Source organism: Diorhabda carinulata, chromosome 4, assembly GCF_026250575.1.
Source record: "Diorhabda carinulata isolate Delta chromosome 4, icDioCari1.1, whole genome shotgun sequence".
Lineage (NCBI taxonomy): Eukaryota > Metazoa > Arthropoda > Insecta > Coleoptera > Chrysomelidae > Diorhabda > Diorhabda carinulata.
The window spans coordinates 2699374-2723522 of record NC_079463.1 but is presented as its reverse complement, the minus strand read 5'-3'; the positions used below and the strand labels follow the sequence as shown (position 1 = coordinate 2723522).

General features: G+C 32.5%; 1 protein-coding gene across 4 annotated transcripts in view; it reads right to left on the bottom strand.

Annotated features, from left to right (window-relative positions):
* Positions 1-24149, bottom strand: part of LOC130893308 (transcription factor collier) — a 93039-nt gene that overhangs the window by 43869 nt on the left and 25021 nt on the right. For all 4 annotated transcript variants that reach the window (XM_057799296.1, XM_057799298.1, XM_057799297.1 and 1 more), the window contains exons 6-7: positions 14178-14251; positions 11428-11496 (exon numbers count right to left, since the gene is read on the bottom strand). In XM_057799296.1, the coding sequence (XP_057655279.1) occupies positions 11428-11496; positions 14178-14251 (143 nt within the window). The remainder of the gene's footprint in view (positions 1-11427; positions 11497-14177; positions 14252-24149) is intronic.

Sequence of the window (24149 nt, the reverse complement as noted above, 5' to 3'; positions counted from 1 at the left end):
TGGCCAGGATATTGTTGTTTTTGAAGGATCTTCACATACTTCTCCATTCTTCTCAGAATATTTACATCGGTCAAAAGATCTGTTCATGGTAGGCACGCATCTCAAAGGCTTCTAGTTTCCGATCGGAATATGCATCGAGGTCCATCCAAGAAGGATGGTAATACATAAAATTTGAGCATTCCTATACTCAGCTTCAAGCTCATGTCGCGGCTAATTTTTGAAGTCGAAAATAACAATATTTATATATACTTTTCTCAGATCCGTACCTGGTGATGTTGCTCATAATTCACTGGTGGAATGCCGAATCGGCTTGCCCTGTGTCATATTTATTCGCCGTACACAATCATCAGCTAAATAACTCATACACATCAACGAGCTTTCACCAAAAACTGATTCGCATTTATTGTTATTTGTGTAATGTGTAACTCTTAATTTTATAAATTTATTTTTTTCAGTAAATAGCTTATTTTGAGTTGTTATGATTAAGTAAACTTATTCGCAGTATTTTAGAAAACAATATTCCATATCTCAATATTACCAAATTTTATTAACTTAATATTGACGATGTTAATGGCAAATCCATAGAGTGGTAGAAGATATTAATGAAACCTTCGAAGAAAAAACATTTGTCACAGCAGCGATTCTAGATATCAGCCAAGTATTTGATAAGATTTGGCAAGGAAGGTTGTTATATCAAAACAAATATGATTATTAAAATTATGTTTGAAGGATAGATATTTCTTTGTCAAATGTAAGGATTATTACACAGGATTACACCCAGTTAACTAATGGGTACCACAAGGGTGTATAATTGGACCTATACTTTATCTAATTCATACTTTTAAGCTGCTAACCAACAGGAAAGCAAAAGTAGTAACGTTTCTTGATGACACAGAAAATTTTACCAGTCCACCAGTGACTGAACAACCTTGAGTTAAAACAAGAAAATGCAACAAAATATCTGGATATCTGTCTAGATAGGAAATTGAAATGTTGAAAATAAATCTTTATAAAGAGGAAACAACTGTGTAATTTAAATTCAGAGAAATGAAATGACTGAAGCTAACAATTAAACATTGAAAACTAGCTGCAACTATTTTATTCAGCTCTGAGGTACTGCAAGTAATTTTAACATTTCAAAGGTTTCAGAATGAAGCCATTAGAAATATTGTATCCAATTTTATAATCGAAAGAGAAGAAGTGTCTTTGGTTAGAGATGAAACCAAGAACAAAATTACAATGGCAACAACTAATCCGGTCAATTTAGACATTCGAAGTTACATAAATTTCACATTCTGAATGTTCCCTGTCAAAAAAATGAGTTTTTCGCAATTTTCAGCAAAACGGTGAGTTTTATCATAAAAATACCTCAGACAAAAATTGTACATCATAAAATTATCCACAAAAAACTTATCAATACTTTTTTTCCTACAAGCCACTGTTTCCGAGATATAATGATTCAAAAAGTTGTAAAAGTTGTCGTATTTAATGGTTTCACCAATATATTTTCAGCAGTAAACTTTTCTTACAACATTGAAATGAACCGAGACTTGTGAGTATTCATAAGAAATTTCTGTTGAATGGTGGGAACTGTCATAAGTCAATTGACGAAGATGTTACCAAAGTTCGACGACAGTAAATCTAAAACATTAAAATTTTTGCGACTTTTTGAATCGTTATAAATCAGAAACGGAGGCTCGTAGGAAAAAAAATATTGATACGTTTTTTGTGAATAATTTTATGATCTACAATTTTTGTCCGAAGTATTTTTATGATAAAACTCACCGTTTTGCTGATAATCGCGAAAAACTCATTTTTTTGACCTTTGACCTTGAATAAAATGTTTTCTATACACGGAAATGATTGGAAACATTAAAATTTTATTTTCAATTGTACTTTAAACGATTTTATTGATTTTCAGCTTGATGGGAATTTATGTAGCTTCACTCTTATTTTTTGCTCTAATTTGACCGGAGTAAACATGAACGAATAGGTTCAATTATGAACATGAAAACTGTCAGTTATAACTAGTCAATATTGTCTTGAAAACGTATTTAATTTAATATGAAAAGACAGATTGTATATTGTATTCTCAGCCGGGAAAATTAAAAATACCATGATCAAAATAAAATATCAAAAAATGAGGATTTTTCCATAGTTCGACTTTGACGATATAAGATTTTATGAAAAATACGAAAATAGCGAAATAGTAGCATTTTGGAATGCTTTAAAATGTAAGAATTGTTTTTGAGTTATTTCTTAGAAGAAACTATATCATACCACGTAATTTTCTGGGTAACTTCTACTCTAAAGTTGAAAAAATAAGATTATTTTCCACATTAAATTAACTTTTTTTTAATAAACATTGTATTAGGATAATAATACCTAACTTATATTTAATCTTCTCTTTCGCTGACTCTCCCTTTTCAGAAAACAATAATTAGGCTCAAGCTAGTTAATTATCTTACCCACAACATTCCATATGCGCGTACCCCTCTTCAAGTCCACGCGGGGGGCGCCACTATACAGCGTCGCTATTTAGGGCTGTTGTAAAAACACTTTCCGACTCAGTGACTTCTGTCAATCCCTTTTGAGGATTACGTCAGTTAAGCAGAGGGCCAGCAGCCGGGCTAATCGCTCTGAGCCGAATTGTAAAATCCACGGCGCGCTTTGTCATCGGCCACAGATTAGCCGCAGAATACAAGCAAGCATTAGAAAAAAAAAGCGCGACTCCCACTGGGTATATGTACCTACTAAAACAAAACAAAAATTCTCCATAAGGGATTATAGCCCAGGAAATGCGAATTTAGAGGAATATTAGCTCACGAATTATTTAAATACGATGATTACAAATATTCAGGACAGATATTAAGCGTCAAATTGTCCAACTTTCCATCTAGGTGTATAGATAGACGCTCGATTGACTTCAAACAGGAGACACAGCACTTGGGGGACAAATAGGCGATGGTCAGAACAGTACGGCTAAGACAAAAAGAAAAAGAGGAAACTACAACCTCTAGTCATGTCTATACTCACTCAAGGCATTCCGATGTATTACATTAAAAACACAGGGATTTCGGAAAAAGGCAATACCTACAGGATGCTGCCTTTAAGCTTACTTGCTGAAGAGAGAAGTGCCTTCTACCGGCGAAAAGATTCAACCAAATGAAGAACGGATAAACAATTTGCAACGATTTCACAAATAAACACGTGCTGTGAAAAAGAAATTTGAAATTCAATTTCGAAATCTCTATACGCGTTTTGCCACTACGAGGAATAGTAATTTTCCTGCTAAAGCTAGTCGAATCGAAAACCGAATATCTCTTATTTAACTTCATATATTTATATACATTTGAAACCAATTCAATTAAATCGAAAATAATACTGGGAGGAAAAAAATTTATGAGATTCTTTCACAGTTTGAAATTTGTTTTGGGTATAATTTCGGTAAATGCCGTGAAAGTGGTAGATGAAAAAATCTTGTGGTCTCGTATTATCAACAATTAAAATGAACTGGAGACCTAAAGGGTATTAAATTGTGGTAGTATGTTCATAATGTAGGGTTGCATACACAGATCCAAAATTTCACAAAAAGCAACACCAAAATAAAACTCATTCATTTTTTTCCAATAATTTCAAATGAATGGATTTCCGGATACAAAACAAATTAGACATACCCTTAATATATATAATAAATGTCTATTTTTTTGCTTCAAACGCATATAATAGAAAATGTAATTACGTTTCTTGATGTAACGTTATATCAAATTAGCAATAAAGTAAAAACAGAATAATATACAAAGTCAAAATGTTCCTGAGACCTAGATTCAAGACAATTCACCAAGAAAAAAACATGAGAAACGTCTAAGAGTAAAAATTATATATACAGTATGTCCAATTAAGTCGCAACCATATGGGAAACGTTTTTATTCTTAGTTTTATGAGGAAAAGTTATTTCTAATAAAAAGTTCAAAACCTGGATATCACAATTTGTTAGTCTTATACGAGGTATGTAAAAAATATGACTTTTTGCTCAAGAGTAGAGTACATTCCTTAATTTTTGAGAATATTGACAATTGTTATCAAAAAAAGTTGATCATTATTGAAAATTATAGTCAGATATCCAATATTATACATCTGCCATGAAAAAATTATTTTTTTTTGTGTTTATTAACTTCTCTGCATCAGCATTGCATCGTCAAATCGCTAGTTAGATTTTATATAATACAAGAAATGGGGGTTCGGTTAAGTAATGAGGAAAAAATTGAAATAGTGCCATCAGAATAGAAATAATCAGCATTCGACAGATTCGACAAAAATTATAAATAAATTTAAGACCTCTGGAATGTGTTCACAATAATTTTAATAAAAAACGACAGAAGAGGGTTGCCAGTGAGGAGACGCGATTACAAGTGATGCTATCTGTAGTACAAAACCCTAAAATGAACCAAAACCTTATTATGTGTTTCAATAAAATAGCCGATTACAAAATTTACATATGCATGTATTTTATTTATACCAAAAAATATTTTTTCATGGCGGAAGGGTAATATTGGATATCTGACAATAGTTTTCAATCGTGATCAATTTTTTTTAATAACAATTTTCGATTTTCTAAAAAATAAAGTACCTTACTCTTTGGTGAAAATCATGTTTTTTGATGAACCTCGTATATGACTAATAAAAATTGTCGTCTGATGGTTGAATTCTACGTTTTAGACCATGCAAAACTTTTTATGAAGAATTATTTTTTTCCGTAAAACTAAAAATAAAAAAGTTAATTGGACACATTGTATATATAAATATGATCTTGAATAATATTGAACCAAAATAAATAATTGAAATCATTGCTGCTTATTACTAGTTATGTCTGTTTATCTATTAATTGTTCCGACTAGTTTGTTTCTAAACCGAATTAAATAACCTTTAAAATCTAAACTATGTTGAACGACAATCAATTAGGAGATAAAAATTAAATTTTAAATTACTTTAAGTGGGACACACTGTACATATTATTATTTAAATTGTAATTATAGTTGATTATGGACAGTTTTGAAATATGACGCACGTCATTGGGCATATGTTATGATTATATGACGTAGTTGTTGATCTGTGAATATATAAAAAAACATGTATCAAATTTCATCTAACAGATTTGAATTTTTTTATTATCAACGTAACTGGAATGTTTTTTCGTCTATTGATTATTCATTTTTACACTTCATTCTAATAATTTTTGAGTGTATTTTATGTGAAAATATATACCCCTACATATATTAACCATCTTAGTGCGTAGCGGGAAGTTTGGGGCTACTACAAGGGTGGTCCTAAAAGTACTTGGCCTGACATACCAAATACAGTATATTACCACCAATATTGTGATGTATGAAACATTGATTCATCACTTCATACCCAAAAAAATCAATCAAGATAATGGACTGTTTGAACGGCGAACTATTTGCAACGTTTGAGTGAATAAATCAAGCAAAAACGGCCGGATTTGGCTAAGAAGAAAGTGTTGTTTAATCAAGACAATGCACCAGCTCACACATCCGTTATTGCAATGGCCAAAATTGATTAATTGAAGTTTGAATTGCTACCTAATGCACCCTATTCGCCAGATTTAGTACTCTGGGATTATTTTCTGTTTCCAGATTCGGAAAAATGGCTCAGTGATCAAATATTTTCCAACAATGAAGAGGTGATGTCGTCGATACGTTGAAAAATAAATATATTTATATATAATTTTTGATTTTCTTTGTTGCTATAGGTATTTCCTGTATAATTGTTTCTACGAAAGAGACGAATATATGTAAAATTTCCAGGTACACCCTTTTCACTTTAAAAGAAATTCATTGTTATTATATTAAGTGTAATTTGTAATAAAAACATCCTTATTTCAGTTCCGTTTTATCAGTTAGATAAGAAACTAAAAGTAACTGTAATTTCAATGAATTCGTTATGAGGGAATAAACTTTTCATCGCTATCAAAAACCTCCCATTTGCTGTTATTCATTAAAAAGGGACCAATTCCGGAATCCGGAATTACAAATCTTAACAGGGCATAATCTCTTAAAAAGGTTAGTAAAAGCAGGAAGAAACTGTAGGGAGAAAGAGAGAGACGTGAAGGTAGTAAATAACAAGCCCTTGTTTTACAAACAAAAGACACTCATTCTTCGACCTTATCGTGCTTTTCTCTATCACGCACAAGACCAGGACTACCACCGCTGCCTTTCTATCTTCCGACCATTTTTCTCTGTTAAGGCGTACTTTACATTTTCTTTTCAGTAACAAGAGCGTTTCGAGTTTTTTTTTTCATAAAGAATTCAACGATAATAAAAAACTTTTAACAAATTCAACATATATAAGTTAAAGAGTGTTTTTTTTTGGTACAAACAGATCTAAAAATTATTTCAAAGGATAAGGAGATCTAAAGAAACTTGTTGGACCAGACACACTTTGCAATCCTTGCTAAGGATTATAATAACGAACAAAATAAAAAGAAAACAACTGTGTGTATCCTGTTCACATTGCTAACAAGTAGCATACAACATCTTTGTGATTTTTGGATGATATTTTCAGTACCAAATAGGCAAAGAATGATCAAAGATTCTGATTTATTCACCAATTGTCAAATTATTTTATTAACGAATGAAAATTTGAGATTATCAAAGATAAAACAAGATTTAATATCTTAAATAGTATTGCTAATATTTATTTTTGGCTTCTTTATCTATTCCTATCGTCTTTCCTTCCACTTTTTGCTTCAAATTGTTCTCATTTTATTTCAATTTCTTTTATTTTCCATTCTTATATTTAGAAACTTTATTTTATTTAACCCTGTGCTTCCAAATACACTTCTTCTGTTCCTCGTTCCTCAAACTGAGGAAAGCAAAGAACCTAGCAACAATAAAAGCGATCTGCGTCAGACTGCTATTTCTTTTCACTAAAATTACATCAGTTAATTTGTATTTTTTCCACCTTTACCTTATAGATTTAGTTTTACACATACACAAACACCATTCACTGCTCATCGTACAATACGATTCCAACTCAGGAAGCATCTGTATCTAATATATCCCAAGTAATTCAACCTCCTACGAGCCAATAGAGATGTTCAAGAAGACTTGAAACTTATGGGAAGTTTTGACTGTTTTTCGACAAAAGTAATTCTTTTAGGGGGTTAAAATAGACAATGAGGTCCCAGTGTAATGTTTCCTACAATGAAAGACAATCTTTCATCACAAAAACAGTGTCTTGAAGATGTTTTCATCGATGGTTAGCTATGTTTAACAGGAAACGTCGTTTGACTATCTTGAAAAAGGACAAAAATATCAACGGCGAGTATTAGCGAACTAATTGCAACGTTTGAGCATAGAAATCGAGTAAATTTAGCAGAATTTGTCTAAGAAGAATGTAATGTTTCATCAAGACAATGCACCAGGTCATAAATCCGTTATAACAATGGTCAAAATTAAGGAATTAAAGTTTGAATTGCTACTTCCCGCCCCCTATTCGCCAGATTTAGTCCCATCGGATTATTTTCTATTTCCATAATTAAAAATAGACTCGGTGGTCAAAGATTTTCCAGCAATGAAAAGGTGATGGATATTTTGAGAAGCTAGACGATTATTATTATGAAAAGGGCATCGAACTTAGTGAACATTTCTGGGAAAAGTGTATGGAGCTATTTTTTTTTAAAAAATTTTTTGTTTTCTTTACTTACAGTTACTTTTGGGACCATCGATAAATGTAAAAGATTGAATGTTGAATGAAAAATTATTCACATTATTTTTTTCATATTTCGTATATATTATTTCATCGGATTCTTTACTTTTTGGTTCATTTCATGTTCTTGAGTTACTATTTCTGTATTTGAATGATAAAAATACCAATTTTGGTAAATATAACTTCGTTTGTTTGGAAGGATTTATTCACAAATTCTCTATTCTCATAATTATTTTTCAATTAAAGTTTTTTCAGAGCTCGATTCATGCATTTAGCCGATACCAATTTTCAAAAAACTATTTACTTTCATTGACCCCATTCACCCGTCAGATACGCTCATGTTCAGTCGGATCACTTTTTGGGTGGAAACAGAATGAAATGAATGCGAGAACTGAGCCCGCGGAAAATTTTCAACACTTTCGTTTACTTGCCCTTTTCGGGTTACTAACTTGAACGTGAACAATCAAATTTAATATCGAACAAAAGGTTCACTAAGACATGTATTATAAATATAACTTTCAATTTATATGTCGAATTTTATGGTATGAAATCAAATGTTTCTCATTAACTGTAATGTCTTCAAGAATGAGGTTATGTTATTATCAATTTAAGCTTAGCTAAATCTACAATTTGGAAACTTTTAACTTGAAACCTCATATTTCTATTATTCGACATTAATGTAAATTTTTACGGTATAGAATATCCATTTGATTAAATAGTACTGAACGACCAGAAAAACGTTTATACTAGATACAATAATGAATGGATAAAAGTTTGTGAACGTAATATCGCATGTTCGGATGCCATTTTTCTATATTGCTGCAGTACACTCCAAAAAGTCATCAACAACTTACGGCTGCTCCGATAAAATAAAACACAAATGATTCCTCACCAAAGTTCTTCACAATTGTTTCACGAACGAACTGTTTCAATGATTCCAGTTTGGATTTGGACAGCATATTCATTACTAAAGTTTTACACGTAGTATTAGATCTGTATAATAAAGTAAACTAGATTTTACCCGCGGCTTCGCTCGCATCGAATCCATTAAATAAGTATCAGAAATCATTATAATAGAAAAGAACGAACTCTGTAGCTATATTAGAACCTGAGATATAGATCTTTGAATGTAGAAAAATTGCCGAAAACCTACAAAAATCCATAACTCTCATTGAATGTTCGCGCCTACCTCCTCTCCAACTCAACCGATTTAAGTGTTCAAAAACTCAAAAGAAAGAGGGTGTTTTAGCGAGTGTTCTTAAACCAAAACGAAGTCTCTATCTTAAACAGAACCTGAGATATTGAGGATAGAACGTGTGTATGTGAAAAACTCCCATAAGTAATGTACAGGGGGAAATCGCATTTGAGTATAACTTGAGAATGGTGAAAATTAGATGAAATCCGATGGTTGATGGCTGATCTGTGCATCAATACCTTTTATTGAAAAAAAAAAATTAAGCAAATCGGTTGGGTAGAACGCCTGAACGGACTCGGAATGGAAATCATCAATTTTTTTAATATATAAGATCAAACACGCTACCAGGGAAGTTATCTGTACATCGGTAGGTATTAAAAACAGGGCAGATTTCTTCTAGCAGACGCTCCGATCTATCTGCACGGATAAATCCATTCGGTATAGATCTATTCGGTACTGTAGTACGTCAGGAAGAAAATATTTAAACGTTAGGCAAATTTGGACCTAATCGGCCTGGTCAATTTCCAAAAAATTAAGTCTAATTTTGGTCTCGTCACTCTGGACCCATGAATTTGATAGAAGTAAGTAATTTTTTTTTAATTTTAGACACTTTTAAAGTACTAGATGACCAAGAATTTGAGCATGATGCAATTAAACACTAACTTTTCAACCGTTACGGATGCAACTACGAGGTCTGGCTATCAAATAACGAGACTGGGTCCCTTCCAAAGCAGTTCTTATTCTAAACTTGTAAGGAAATCTAATCTAACCAGACCCGTTGACGCAAGAGCTTTTGGCACCAGACTTTTGTCATGTGTAATTCCTCGTGTAAAATTTTTTAAACCGTTTCTGGATGCTTATTCGACGATCTGTACGCATAATTTGGTTGATTCTGGTCACTGTTTCCAGAGTTGAAACAGTCACAGAGCGACCAGGGTACTGGTCATCTTCAGTTCTCTCTCGGCCATTAATAAAGCGTTACACCACTCAAAAACACGCGCAGGAGATAGAGAATTGTCCTCATAGGCGTTTTGCAACCATTTATAGCACTCAATCGAAGTTTTTTTTTTCAATTTAATGAGAAATTTGAGATTGATACGTTGTTCCTGTTTTCCGTCACATACGAAAACGTGTTTTGGGACGTGCATAGACAAGATATCCAGGTATCTAACGCACTACTGGTTTCTTAACCCACCCGTCTCGTTATTTAATAGCCGGACCTCGTATTATACTGAATAAATACTTGGCCGTCCTGGATGGTGTAGAAAAAAGGTTTCTATACATTTTTCACTACTATTTTGCCCCTTTTACGTTACTATAGGAAGTTTTAACTTGTACAACCAGTAGAAATGTGAAAAATCCTACTCGATTATAGAGTTTTTGAAATTTATAATAAAATATTCCACAGAGGATCACCAGATCTTATACTCTCGGGTTGCCCTGTACCTATGTGGTCTCGGTATCGCCAATAATTTTTTTTAAAACGTTTTGTTGTTCCGCTATCTTATGCCTAACGTTAGCAGGTAGCTTATATGTTATATTTCTAAATGGACAGTTCTATAAATGGAACTCGTTTCTAAGAAAGACAGAATGGCAACGATTTCTCTATCCTCCGAGGTTCCAGCTCGGTTCTGCGCATTCTCAAGCATGCGTAATATAGATAAAGTGTCTCGAACGAGAGAGAAAATAAATATTTTCGGCACTGTCAATATTTCATGGAATATTATTGTATAAAAGAGATTGAACAACGTGTACCAAGAACAAAATTTTATAGATAAGTCTATATCTATTTATAATGGCAGTTTATCAACGTAAATAGGCGTTTAGTGAGAGAAAAACGAAATGTTATTTGGTTATTTATATCGAAAACTTCTCTCCGCTTAATTCCAATTGAAAAATTCCATTTTTATAGTGTAGAAAACGAATTTCCAGACTATATACGATCATCAGAAATTTCTTACTATTTGCGATAGAGATATCCGATATATCTACCGCAGGAATACTTTCTCTCCCTTTACATTTTCCGTCTGCGCCGATTCCCCCGGGGACGCCATTTTCTTACGATTTCCCCGCTATCAACAACGATACAAGGTCTACAATGGAAACCTGTGATGGACCTTCGATGAAAGTCGTTACTATATACCGAAGGAACGCATGAAATAATAATTTCTTCCATTTGATTTTTTTTCACAACAATAATTTGTATTTTTCACAAATAATAGAATGTTCGATTACTGTACATTCGGACAAACAAATTCCGAATTGTATTAAATTTGAATTATAAAAGAAAAATGGAATTAAAATTTGAAAGAAATTCAATAAAAAATCAAATTATCCAGCTACTCTACACTTACACTATATCAGAAAAAGTTTAATCAATCTAAAAGAACTTCATCTAATAATTTTATTGTTGAAATTATTATTAGTTTGGAAGGTTGAACTGAAAAGTCGAGGAAAACTACGAATAAAATATGACATAATTTTTAAAAACATGCAAAACTTACCGATCTATTATCACAGGGTCTGAAGGTGTTTCATTTCTGTTTCCACAACTTTTCTTGTCACAACACCGACTATAACAAATGAAAACCAATTAAAAAGTTAATTGAAAGGTGTATAATCATGAATCAAAACTCCAAATATTCGAAAAAGTTCAATTAACAATGATAGAATAGAAAATAGTAACAAAATTATACATTCCAAATAGTAGAAACAGTTTTCTATAAGAATCAAGTTTTGTGGCTGAAATTTTGGAAATCGGTATCCAATCAAAGTTACAAAAACATTGGAAATAACAAAATAATTGCTATGGTTTTCCAGATATAAAGTAATACTTGAAATTCAGTACATAAACAAAGATAAAGATACCAAAATGAGTCGGTATTAAAAAAAAATTTGTTCGACTGGACGTTATTCAACTGCTCGTCGAAACCACATCGATGGTTGACTTCGGTTCGGCGTTATAACGCATTTGCAACCATCCGTTGTCCAATCGGAGCTTTGCGCTGAAAAATTTACGTTGGCTGCACTGAGATTCCAATTTTAACCAATCAAACCCGAGTGAACTGACATTTGCCGGGATGAGTGTGTCAGTCAATGGTCAAAGCATATTTTTGATATTATATAAATTAAAAAAGGAGTAATCAGAGTATTAGATGTATCATCATTACTACTATCTTTCCAAAGTTTGTTTCGTAAAATTTCTGGATAAAATGAAGAAGACATCGTTGAAATGGTTCAATTAATTTAAAATGATGTATAAGTTAATTTCATTGAAAGTAAATAGAAATTGAGGTTAGAAAGTATCTTTCAACTCTCGGTTAATACTTCAAAGTGAACTTTCGCTATGTTTGAACCATCAGTCGACTCCTGGTTAATGATACGTAAACTCGGCTTCAACTAGCAGTTGAATTTCAACCATCAGTCAACCAGCCAAGACAGAAAGTATTTCAACATAAATTGCGAATTATCTTCAGTCGTATTAAAGACCTTTACATTATTTTGATTAACACCTCTTTGTAATGAGTGTTGTCTTAATTTTTGTTTGTTTAATTATTAAATTCAATTAGAGATCACAATAATAGAATGATATATATATCAAAAATCTTTAGCGTCATTACCAAAACGAGGAAAATTTGTTTCTCCCTCGTCTTTGCATCAAAGAAGTTGACGTGGCCGTCTCGATGATGTAGTCACGAGATTTCCTAAATATTCTTCAGCCCTCGATGGTCTTGGATAACGCAAGGGGTTGTCGATTGGACGGGGATGGGTCGGACTCATTCTCCCTAGGGAGTCTGTCTTTTCCCTATTCCCTTGTCTTCTTCCCATAACAAACATCGTTCTCATTCGAGTATCTCACTTCTTGTACACACCATTTCTTCCATGCAACTCCATCTTTCTAATATACGAGGTGATCACGCGATCTTTGTGGCACGTTTTATAGAAAATGGGGTTATTCAATAATATTTTTTTGTTGACTATAATAGTGTTGTTAAAAACCTTTTAGTGTTTGAAGAGTTTTAAAGTGTGCATAAAAAAACTTTGATTTACATGATTTTCTATCGAATTTACACGTGCGTTGATCATTATCCTAACCTACAAATCTATTTGTGTGGCTAATTTATTCCATAACTCAAATTATTAACTTTGTTTTTATTTAAAAGCATTTCTAATCGAAAATATTACATAGAAAAAGGTGGAAAATAAAATTAAACATTAACTATTCACAATTCGTTTTTGATTTCACTGGATCTAACGGGAATGCCACCATACAATTTGCGATTGAAGACTCACCCATAATTTTTAATCGAAATTTTTAACGCTCCGAAATTGTGGATTGGTAGTCATAGAAAAAAATCATGGGGAACATTCTTGAAGCTAGTGAAAAATTTCAAGGTGAAGTTGTACATCTAGCACAGATCCCAATGATTCCTTCAGATTAACCCATACAATTCAAACGTTTACAATTTCCAATTCGCTTGGAACTATTAATAAATCACAAGGTCGAACAATGAAGATTTAGAAAATACGTGCTTTTATCACGGTTAATTAAATGTTGCGTGTTGGAAAGTTAGAAAACCATCAAATTTATTTGTTTATACCCCTCAAGGATTAACCAAATCTATTTTACGTCCAAATGACCTTACGCTAAATCAAGTTTTTGTACAATTTGATAGATACACATGTTATAAAATAGTTTCCACTTTAATTTTTTATTCACACAGCCTCTACATTTAACTTCCCTCATAGTATACACATACTCACACGCTGTTAGATATTGTAATAACTTTTTAATAAAAACTGCCATAAAAACAGTCCAGATAGTTGAAACTTTTACATGAAAATTTGGTATTTTTGAATTTAAGATGTGTGTGGGGGTCCGCTGGTAGCTTTATATTATATTATCAGTTATGATTCATGCTTCATAATCAAGTAAATAATACTAGTACTTTATGTTTTCAATTATACTTATATTTTGAAGATAATTAATAGAATTCAGTTTTTCCCACTAAACTGATGTCCAAGCATATTCCAGCAAGATTTTGAACAGTATTCATGTTTATCTTTAGGAAAAAACAATCAAGGAAGTACTAGGAAACAATAATTTAGAAGAATCCTCCAGAAACATCGTTAGATTAATTATGCTTTACAGCTGTTTGGTAATACTTATGTATTATTGCAAATATGTTTTTCAAATCTTGCCTTCTGGAATTTTGAGTACAGAAAATTAACTTTATCTAATTCTTGTACTTACCTGCACATAATTTCGTGAGTAAGCAGCACCCGACACATTTCGGGATTCTTATCCTGTCCCTCATAAATGATTGCCTGAAAAGAAAGAAAAACAGCGTTATTAGCATTTCAAAATTTCATTTAAATACGAATTCATTAATTTAGATTAGTGTTGAATGGTTTGGAAAATAAATTATTAGTTTCTGGTAACAAGAGGAAAATTCAAAGCATTTAATTAAATAATTCGAATTAATTTCGAAACTAATTAACCGTGATGGTTCATTCTATGTATACTCCGTGTTGTGAACGTAATTATCAAATCGACTCCCAACTGAAAATTCCATTTTTAGATCTATTCCAATAATTTTTGCATACACAGACAGACAATGATATCTTGCAGTGAAAAATTGCAATTCTTTCTTTTTATTTCCATTCTTCTCATACAGTTTAGTTAAATAAAAAACAAGTCGAAGGAATTCCCCTAGGAGTAAATTTGGAATGGAAAAAATATTGACAAGCAAATAGCCTAACCTAGTCTTATCAAATTGTAGAATTCAAATTCACCTTTTTTGTAAAAATTTCGCTACAAGAAACAACATTTTAGAGATAATCGTTGTTAAATGAGGCTTTTATAACATTATCTATCTACGCAATGGCCCCATGTGTCTAACTAACATTTTTATTTATCCGAACACATGTTGCTCAATGTCCACTAATCTTATTTGAGCCCCTTGAACAAAGCCTCGGCGAGGGTCCTTGGCGTTACATATTCAATTAAACAAAAATCTATCAACTGCTCTAAACATAAGCACCTTAATCCTGGTGTTGGGGACACAAAATCCTTCGCGTGGTAGATAGATATACGTGGTCCCTGTTTGTTCCTAGCTGCAGCTACTTGTTGGTGCAGTGGCAGACACCGTAACCAAAAATTTTAAGCAACACATCCTAGTTTTTTCAATTTTTCATTATAAGATTGATTCACTTGCTCGAATTAATTGAAAGAAATATGAAGAAATTTTCCTTTTTTTAGCTTAAATCACTATTTCAAATTCGTTTTGAATGTGTACGGGATGTTTTAATGGCTGCATCTCGATTTTGTAAGTCTGGGATTGCCCGCTTACATAGTTCGTCCTTCCTTACTTTTATGCAAAGGATACAAATAAAAATTCATGAATCCTGGCATTTTCGTCAATAATATATGTGCAAAGTCAAAGAGATCAAAACTTTGGAAACGAGGAAAAACATTACGCAGTTCCATCTTTATGGAAATGGAATTATTATTATAATATAATATAATAAGTCAAAACGTACGACTACCAGTGGCAGCTCTTGGAATATTAACCACGAAAATAACCAAAAATTTACGTAGCAAAGCTAGGAGTTTCTCAAACAGTCAAGGACCATGCAGGACGATAACTTCAATAGTATAGATTAGATTACAGTGTGGAAATCTGAGAAACAAAAAAAAGAAGCATGGAATATAGCTAAGAAAAAAATTTACAGTCTAAATTGTTGCCGTAGCCATTAATTTTCAATTTAAAAACTTGAAATCTGATAAATTAACGATAATAATAAATAAATAGTTTCTTAAATGATCGATTGTTTTGGTTCGTTTTATTGGCGGACGCCACTGTTTTATTGTCGAAGTCTGAAATAGCCGGATTACTGCAAGAGATGGGACGAAAAGTCCTGGTAATTATAGAGGCTTGAGGGTTATTCCACGTTCATTGATGACTAGCTGGATGAGCAGTAAGTCACTGTTCGAAAGGGGATCTCCTGCACTAACATCATTCTATTTTATAAGCCGATCTTATCTCATATTTCCATTAAAAATGACGGCCAGTCTAATCATATCTCCTCCGGAAAATGCATTATGCATTCGAGTATTCGAAATAATTTAAAACCTCGATGTGACGGGCGAGTTGATCATTTATTAATGAGCTCGAAACTTAATTTTAGAAATATATTTCCACATAATTTTGTACACATGTGAAATAATCAAAACTACAACAACTTTAGTGCCTTATAAAACTTTTAGAAACCAAACTTGGTTATTTTACCTTTGTAAATGAAAAGCTTCTCGAGTAGATTTTTTTCAGATGACCCGATAAGGACCTTATCAGATTATAGGTCAAGATAACCTGACAAGGACCTAATGAGGATGTAACGCAGATAAGTAAGATGTCCCGAACAGGATTATCTAACATATTCCTAATTATATTTTCCTTCTGGTTTGTATGGAAGTAACAGAAGAGAGAGAGAGAGATTTCTTACGTAGACATGACTAGGAAAGACCTAGTGTAAACTTCGTCAGGATAACCTGATAAGAAATAGTCTTCATATTAGTATGGTCATCCTGAGATATTCCTTCCATGACCAGGAAAGCCTGAACATAAGTAATATGGATATGATCGAGGAATCCTGATGGAAAATCAATTTATTTCACGCTTCTAGTGTGGACCTCGACAGGATTGCCCTGATAGGCTTAACTTTGTTTTAATCTTATAATGTTTTAAGAACTTGAGGAAAAAATTCTTGAAATATCATTTTGAAAAATGTGTAAGGTACTGAATACCTTATTTCCTGGTTGTTATTATTATTTTCGATCCTAAGCTTCTATTTCTTCCCGAATGACCGTAAATTTTGATGTCATTACTTCCTTCCATTGAAATATAGTTCATATAAGAGTCAGTTACATACGACTCGTAACTTCCTAACTTTCTAACATTACATGAATAAATTTCCGTGCTGAAGTTTGAAAATATTATTTTAATTCCTCCGAGTATGATACGTTATGAACCCAAGAGACACACCTAAGAGAAGTCATCGATCTCCTGAGAGATTCTACCAAAAACCCTGAAGACTTGTTTAAATATTCCCGAGGGAATTGCTCTTCTTATAGTAGTGGACATGTAAATAGTGAAAACTCGCTCGTATGTTCAATTTGATGAAATAATTATGATATATTTAGAGCTGTAACTCAAACTTTTCTTGGAAAATTGTTGAGAGAAAGTGTTAAATTAAAATTGGGGTCGCAATCAAATATTTTGAGACACCCTGGTTATGTGAACCCTGTTATATTGATCTTTTTTCTATTTTTTTTTCATTTGATTAGAAGTTTCACCGTTAAACTGAACCATGATAAACAATCAAAAATGAAATTAATCAGTTACAAAATAGCTGCTTGAAAAATTTAGGGAGATATTTGATATAATCAAGCCGGGCGAAAGTTAAGACGCATCGCATCCTTTCTTTCGCTTCCTGCTTACTCAGTTGACGTGTCCTGCGTTAACTTGCTTCAGCCTGTCTCATCCTGCGTGCTCAATTTTCGCCCGGCCTTATAGAAACTCATACTGCGGATTTCTAAAAATTTTTATATGAAAATATATCAGAAAAAAACTCGAACTCTGGTTCGTGTCCAACCAAAAACGTGTCAAGTATCGCTAGAGCGAAATTGTTGCCAATTTAAACACTCAAAAAATTGAAATTGAATGACAACGTCCAGTACATTATAACAAGCCAAAGAGATCAGATTTGTATCATTTCTTGCTTTCAATTCTGATGCTTAGTGTTATAATCTATCAATTCAGTGTAAATGATCGTCAAACAAATTTGTTCTTCATTTTTCAAGCTCAATACCACAAAAGTATCTAACAAACGTCGTATCAAGTTAATCCTACTCTGTAATTTTACTTTCTACAGTTATCTTTTATCTTAAAATAAAATGACAATACTAAAAGCAACCCATCAAAAATATACATAAATATTTCCACCCTTTCCTTCTACATTTCTCGCTTATTATCCCGGGGGATCATTGATAAATTTCGTGAATAAATTAAAACATATAAAATGCAAAACAATTCATTACAGTTGTAAGATAATGGAGATGTTCCAATACGATAATAGAGACAAATTAAATACGGAAGATGGAAGATGTACAACTGACTTGAAATAATTAGAAATATCTCATCATTAATATATATAGAATTCCACATTTTTTATTATAAAAACTAGATAGAGCTGGTACGTTCAAACGACAGCTATAAACATTAGAAGTTCACACACAAATCCGAATCTCATACGTACATTTAAATAATTACAGAAGAATAAACAATTTTAAATTTCTGTTCCATAAAAGATCGAATTCTACAATTATTTATCCTAATTTCTACTAATTCAGTTTAAATTACGTGAATACCAAAGATTAATACTGGGTTTTAGAGCAATCAACTTTTTTATCCATATTTCCACTCTGATTTGGAATTCAAGAATAAGAAAAGACACGTCAAAATTATTGTTAAATAGTTACATTCCAGAATGTTGTTTCCTATGAATCTTGAATTTGATGTGAACAAACAAAAAGGCCTTCTTAGAATCGTCAGTCGTTTTTGGTAAGAGGAAAGACACAGGCCCGGTTGCACGGTCTATGCTAGTGGACGCGTTCGTTACATTACGACGATTTCCAATTAGGTCCAAGAAATGGAATAGAACAGCCACTACTGTCACCCAACTTAGAGCATCTAAATTTTTTATCGGGCCATTAAAAATCGATTGTTCACTTTCAAATACTGCCTGGGGATTCGGAACATTTCTAGAGAAGAATAACTGCTGTGTCTAGAAGAAGCTGGACATCTGCTGTATCCAAATGTGAGAGTACTTCGTCAATCAAAAAGTTTATAGAGAAAATATTTTTTATACAAAAGTTCTGAAGTAGCTAAACGAATTGTGAAATAATCATTTCAAGAATATCTTTTACACACATTAATGGATCTAATGAATTATTTGATTGGTTCAATAGATCTCCAATATTATTAAACGAAATCATGGAATTAAGTACAAAAATTCTGACAACGTTTATAATAAATAATTAATCATTTGTGTGGAGCGTTTCGTGTCTGATTGTTGCACAAGATTGAAGAAAAAATTGAAATTAAGGGAATGTTTATCCTGGTAATCAACTAATGAATCTGTAGTATCGTCTTCCTTTCTCTTTTCCTCGACAACGTCGAAATAAGACGCAGGACAGTATCATTTACCTAAGTGGTTAACTTACAGACATGCAATCTACATTTCACCCACGCTTATCCATGAATAATGATAGCTACTTAAATGAATTAAAAATTCCTTAATTTAAAAAATAGAAAAATACTGGTACACTGTAATTTTTATGATGAATTGATACCCGCCAAAAAATAACAATTATTTATCATCGTGCTTGGAATTTTCCTCATTTCGTCTCTTTTTAATTTTTATACGAGAATTTACCATACACTTTTTCCACTACACTACACTACACACTACCGAGACATTTTTCCAAGTCTGGGAACAGAAACTAACTCGAGGGGGCTGAAACTGGAGAATAGGATGCATGAGGTAGCAATTCAAACTTTAATTAACTAATTTTGATGAAACAACACTTTCCTTTTAGTTAAACGCTGCAGATTTTTGCTTGACATCTTCGCTCTAGCGTTGCATAATACTAGAATTGATACTCAATGAGAATTATTCCACACACATCCCAAAAATCCGACACCATGACCTTGTCTGCAGATGAAACTGTCTTTGCCTTCTTTGGAGCTGGTTCTCCCTTTTCAGTCGGGGCGAAAATTCGGTTTTATTTCTGCTTGTTTCTCCTTTTTCAGTCCCTTGTTTGATTATTCTTTTGTTTATGGTCTGAAGTGATAATTACCAAGCACTCAAGATGCTATTTTTGCACTTTTTGAAAAATCTACCAAGTTTGCTAGCTCTTGCACATTCCGTAGACGATGTTTCAGTACCGTTTTGTGGATTTTCTTCAACATTTCTGGAGTCGTCACTTCATTTCGTCGACCACTACGAGATGCCAATATTTGCGGGTCGTACAGCCTCGTTTAAATCTGCTTCCGAATATTTTACTGTGGATAACGAAGGAACAGGCTTATCTGAAGTAAAATCTAGTTCAACTTTTATATTTATATTATCACTGAAAACCTTCATTATTAATGACTGCCAAACAAATACTTAATAACGTGGCTCTAATTTTTGAGCTGTTTCGAATTATGGGTATAATTAGTAGTATTATTGTGAAGAAACTTCATATTTTATTTTTCTTTAGATTTATATTCATTTAAAAAAGATATATTACATCTATGAAGCTTTCTAGATTAACGAAATTTTTATACAAAATGTAATTTAAACCTACGAGGTAAAAAAATTATTTCTGTTACCAAATAAACCTTCTAGAACGAAAAAAAAAACTAGATCCGCTAAAAGCACCTCGCAATTTTCCAGGAATTATTCATTTATCAGTAGAATCTCGTGGTCGAATAACTTTTTTGTTGTAATAAAATGCACTTTCGTTCTCGTTAAAATTACATTAAAATGCCAGTTTTCATATCGGAGATAAACTGTATAAACCGCTTTAACGTGACTAATGCATCCCACGGGAAAGCGCCTTTTCCGATTGACGTTACCGTTCCATTAACGTAATTTTTAACATGCTTTATCAATTTCTACATTTTCATTTTCCATCTCTTCCTCTCCGTACCGGAATAAAGGTCCGGCACAAAAAGCTGCTTCCTATCGGATGAGTTTCGTTCCTCGATATTAAAATCGAACAGATTGCTCCATTTAAGTAAAAAAGAAAATGAATAGAAATTGACTAATTTACCGGTTCGAAATACAACAATTATTATTATGTGTATCGCTTCTTTTTAGTTTGGGAAATTTGTCCAAAAGCGTAAAACCACCATTGGATATTTCCATGGTTTGTTTCATTAACTAAGACATTAAAAAAAAATTGGGGAATCATAGGCTATATCATGGATTATATTTAATGTTCGATAAGAAACTGAATTCTTAAACTTATTTAAGCATCTCTAAAGAAAACTCTTAACGTAGTTTAAGTTCAAATCGGTGTTAATTTGACATACTATCACTAAAATTATGCGGATTAGCTCATTCTAGAATGATGTCTAATGTGCGAAAAGTTAATTGGATCATAAAAAAATTTCAAAAGTTATAAAAAATTAAGCATCTTCAAAAAATAGTATTTTGTTTTTTAAAAGACATCTTCAAAGAAGAGGAAATTTACTAAAAGAAATTTGGTTTCGCAAAAATGAACCTTGATTATTTATAATTTTAAATTAACGCTAAAAAAATATTCCTCCGCCATTTTCAAGTTGACGCGTTGCGTCGAAAGCGAGTTAAAAAAAATTCAAGGATCTCAAAAAAATATGATATATTTTGAACAATTAAGAATTTGTTTGCGTCAGAATGTATTTAACAAATTTGACGATTGTTAATTAATAAATTTTTCTTAAACTTTCTTCATAGTTGTAAACTAAAAGAATTTTTATATAATTTCGAATATTTTCGCTTCGAAGTGCCCTTCTTATATACATACAAGAGTTGCTACTTAAGTTTTGAGATAGACAAATAAAAAAAATCTTTCTAATTGGATTTGGCTTTACCCTTTTTCAAAATATTCACCATTAAGATCAATACACCTCAGTCTCAAGGTATGTCACATGAGGATCTTGTAATATCAATTGCTGGACGATTTTTAACGATCTTTACAAAATTCATCCTGAATTCGGAAAACCGCGGGTCAAACTGATGTTACAGTTACCATTGAAAACGTCCGGCTTTATGATATTCACATGAGTGTTGCCATATCTCAAACTTAAGTAGCAGCCCTCGTACAACACAAAATTGAATCATAAAAGTTTTAAAAATAAAATTTGCTGAAAATATATGTTGTTTATATGTAGAATATCCAAGAGGACTTTCTGAGTATAGCGAGTGAAATTCCTAGAGCAAAAAAGTCTCTAGTGAACGTTTCTATAACCAAGCTCACTTTTAGTCTCTGAAGACGATCATTTGTTTATCGAAACGTGTGCCTGACGGTGTATTCAGTATGCAAAATAATATCAAGTGAATGCAATATACAAACTAGTAAGTGGTTAACATAATGTCTTGACTGTTAGAGATCCAAGCAAAATTGCTTATAAATAGATCCAAAAAGAATGATTTGCACTCTTAGTAGTTGAGATTAAATACAAGCGAAACTTTTGTCGAATTGAATTGATCGAAACTGAGTTGCTGATTTGCTTGGTCTTCTAGTAATCCCCCATATAGAATTACATACTTTTTGTATCTGAATAAGAAAAAAATCCTTAAGATAAACAACACATTAGAAAACGTGCGGCTGCGAGGGCGTTCGACAACAATAACCACCGCCCCCTGTCGGTGATTTTATCAACAGTTGAGAATCGCAAACACGTGGCATGCACGCGACCGGCAGGAACGGTTAGGACCAAAGAAGGAAATCGACGTTTTCCTGTATGCAGTCTCATTAGTTGCTTATCGAGAGTTGTTTAGCCGATCTACAAACATTGGATACGATATACAGGACTCTGCTTTTTTCCAGGATCGTATCGAGTGATTATTTCAATTGAAAAACTGATTTAGAAATGAAAAATTTTAGATATATGAACATAGTATGGAATTGTAGTAGTAAAAACAGTTTTTCACTATAATTGTAGATGTATTCGATATTTTGAGCTGTCTTATTTACAATTTTTGATATAATATTAATAACAAATCTATTTTTATTATTAAAAACCGAAGTGTATCTTCCAAAGGAGTATTACAATCAATTTTATCACAAAAACTTCTGGTAACACCCTTAATACGATCCTGTTGTTTTAGAATAAACGAGTAGATATTTCCTGAGCTCAAATCCAAACACATTACTCAACAATTTTCTCATGGCTTTAGTGACAAATCCCATAAATTATGACTTTTTAATTGTTCTCGGAAAAACCATTATCTTTTCAGGATACTTTAGATGAATGTATGAATGAATTTTTTTATCATAATAATAATTAACAAACAAAGTATACCTATAGATAGTTTTTTCTTTAATATGGATAAGAATCCACAACTAAAGTTTTATAATATATACCTGATCTGATGAGTTTAGGTCGCTATAAATCTTGTTTTTAAATTTTTTGAACTGCAGTTGTACAATTTTGAACACATTCTCTCCGACAGTTTCTTTGATAGAATTTCTTGGTTTGAAAAGTATTTGATTCAATCTCCATCAAATAAGGAGGCAATTTACTAAACCGGAAATCTACTTTCAGTCCCATAAAATGGGTGTTTTTTTCCGGTGAAAGGAATGTATTAACGCACAGATCGTTTGACTCGGAAAATCATCGCTTCCTCTCCGCATTTTCTTCCTAAAACTAACCTGGAAGTATTCAATACATTACTTCAGGTTAAGTACCTCTTTCTTTTTTCGGGCTCCTTCTTTGCTTTGGCTTTCTTTCGCTTTTAATGCGCAGAACTCCTTGAATGTATCGAGAAACCAGATTCCAGGGGATTCTTTCTCTTAACTTAACTTCTCAGTAAATAAACTTATGCAGTACATTATCTTGCAGTCCATCGCAGTACAATCTGGCTAATCCCTCTTCTCCAAGTCTACCTTCATATCTAACCTCCCTTCAAAATATTTTGCTCAAAGCAAAACATTTCACAGGACTATCTCCAGCAATCATCATTATAGCTGGCACCAAGATCGTGCGATAAGCTGAAGCCGTTTCTCTTTACCTCGGTTCTAGTCTTATTTGGTACTGAATTTTCAAGACTTCGCCCCACACTTCTGCGCCATACAAAAGTATCGACTGTACTGTATTCATCAGCAACTCCCTCTAACTGCCCATAGCTCCACCGACGTTGGATAACTACCTGTGGCAGCTGCAAGAAGAATCTCCTCCTAGAACTTCAGCTTACTATCGATATTTATTCCCACATAGTTGACAGTTCATTCTATTGCATCTTTCACTCGAATAGGAAAAATTCCATCGACTTAATACGTACATCACTTGACTCAATTTCAACTAGGCCAGATCCAGATCCCAAGCATAAATAAGTGTCGCTAAATCGTCAGCATATCCTACTAACAACAACTTTTTGGGTTTTAGTTGTCGTAATAGATTATGAAATGCAA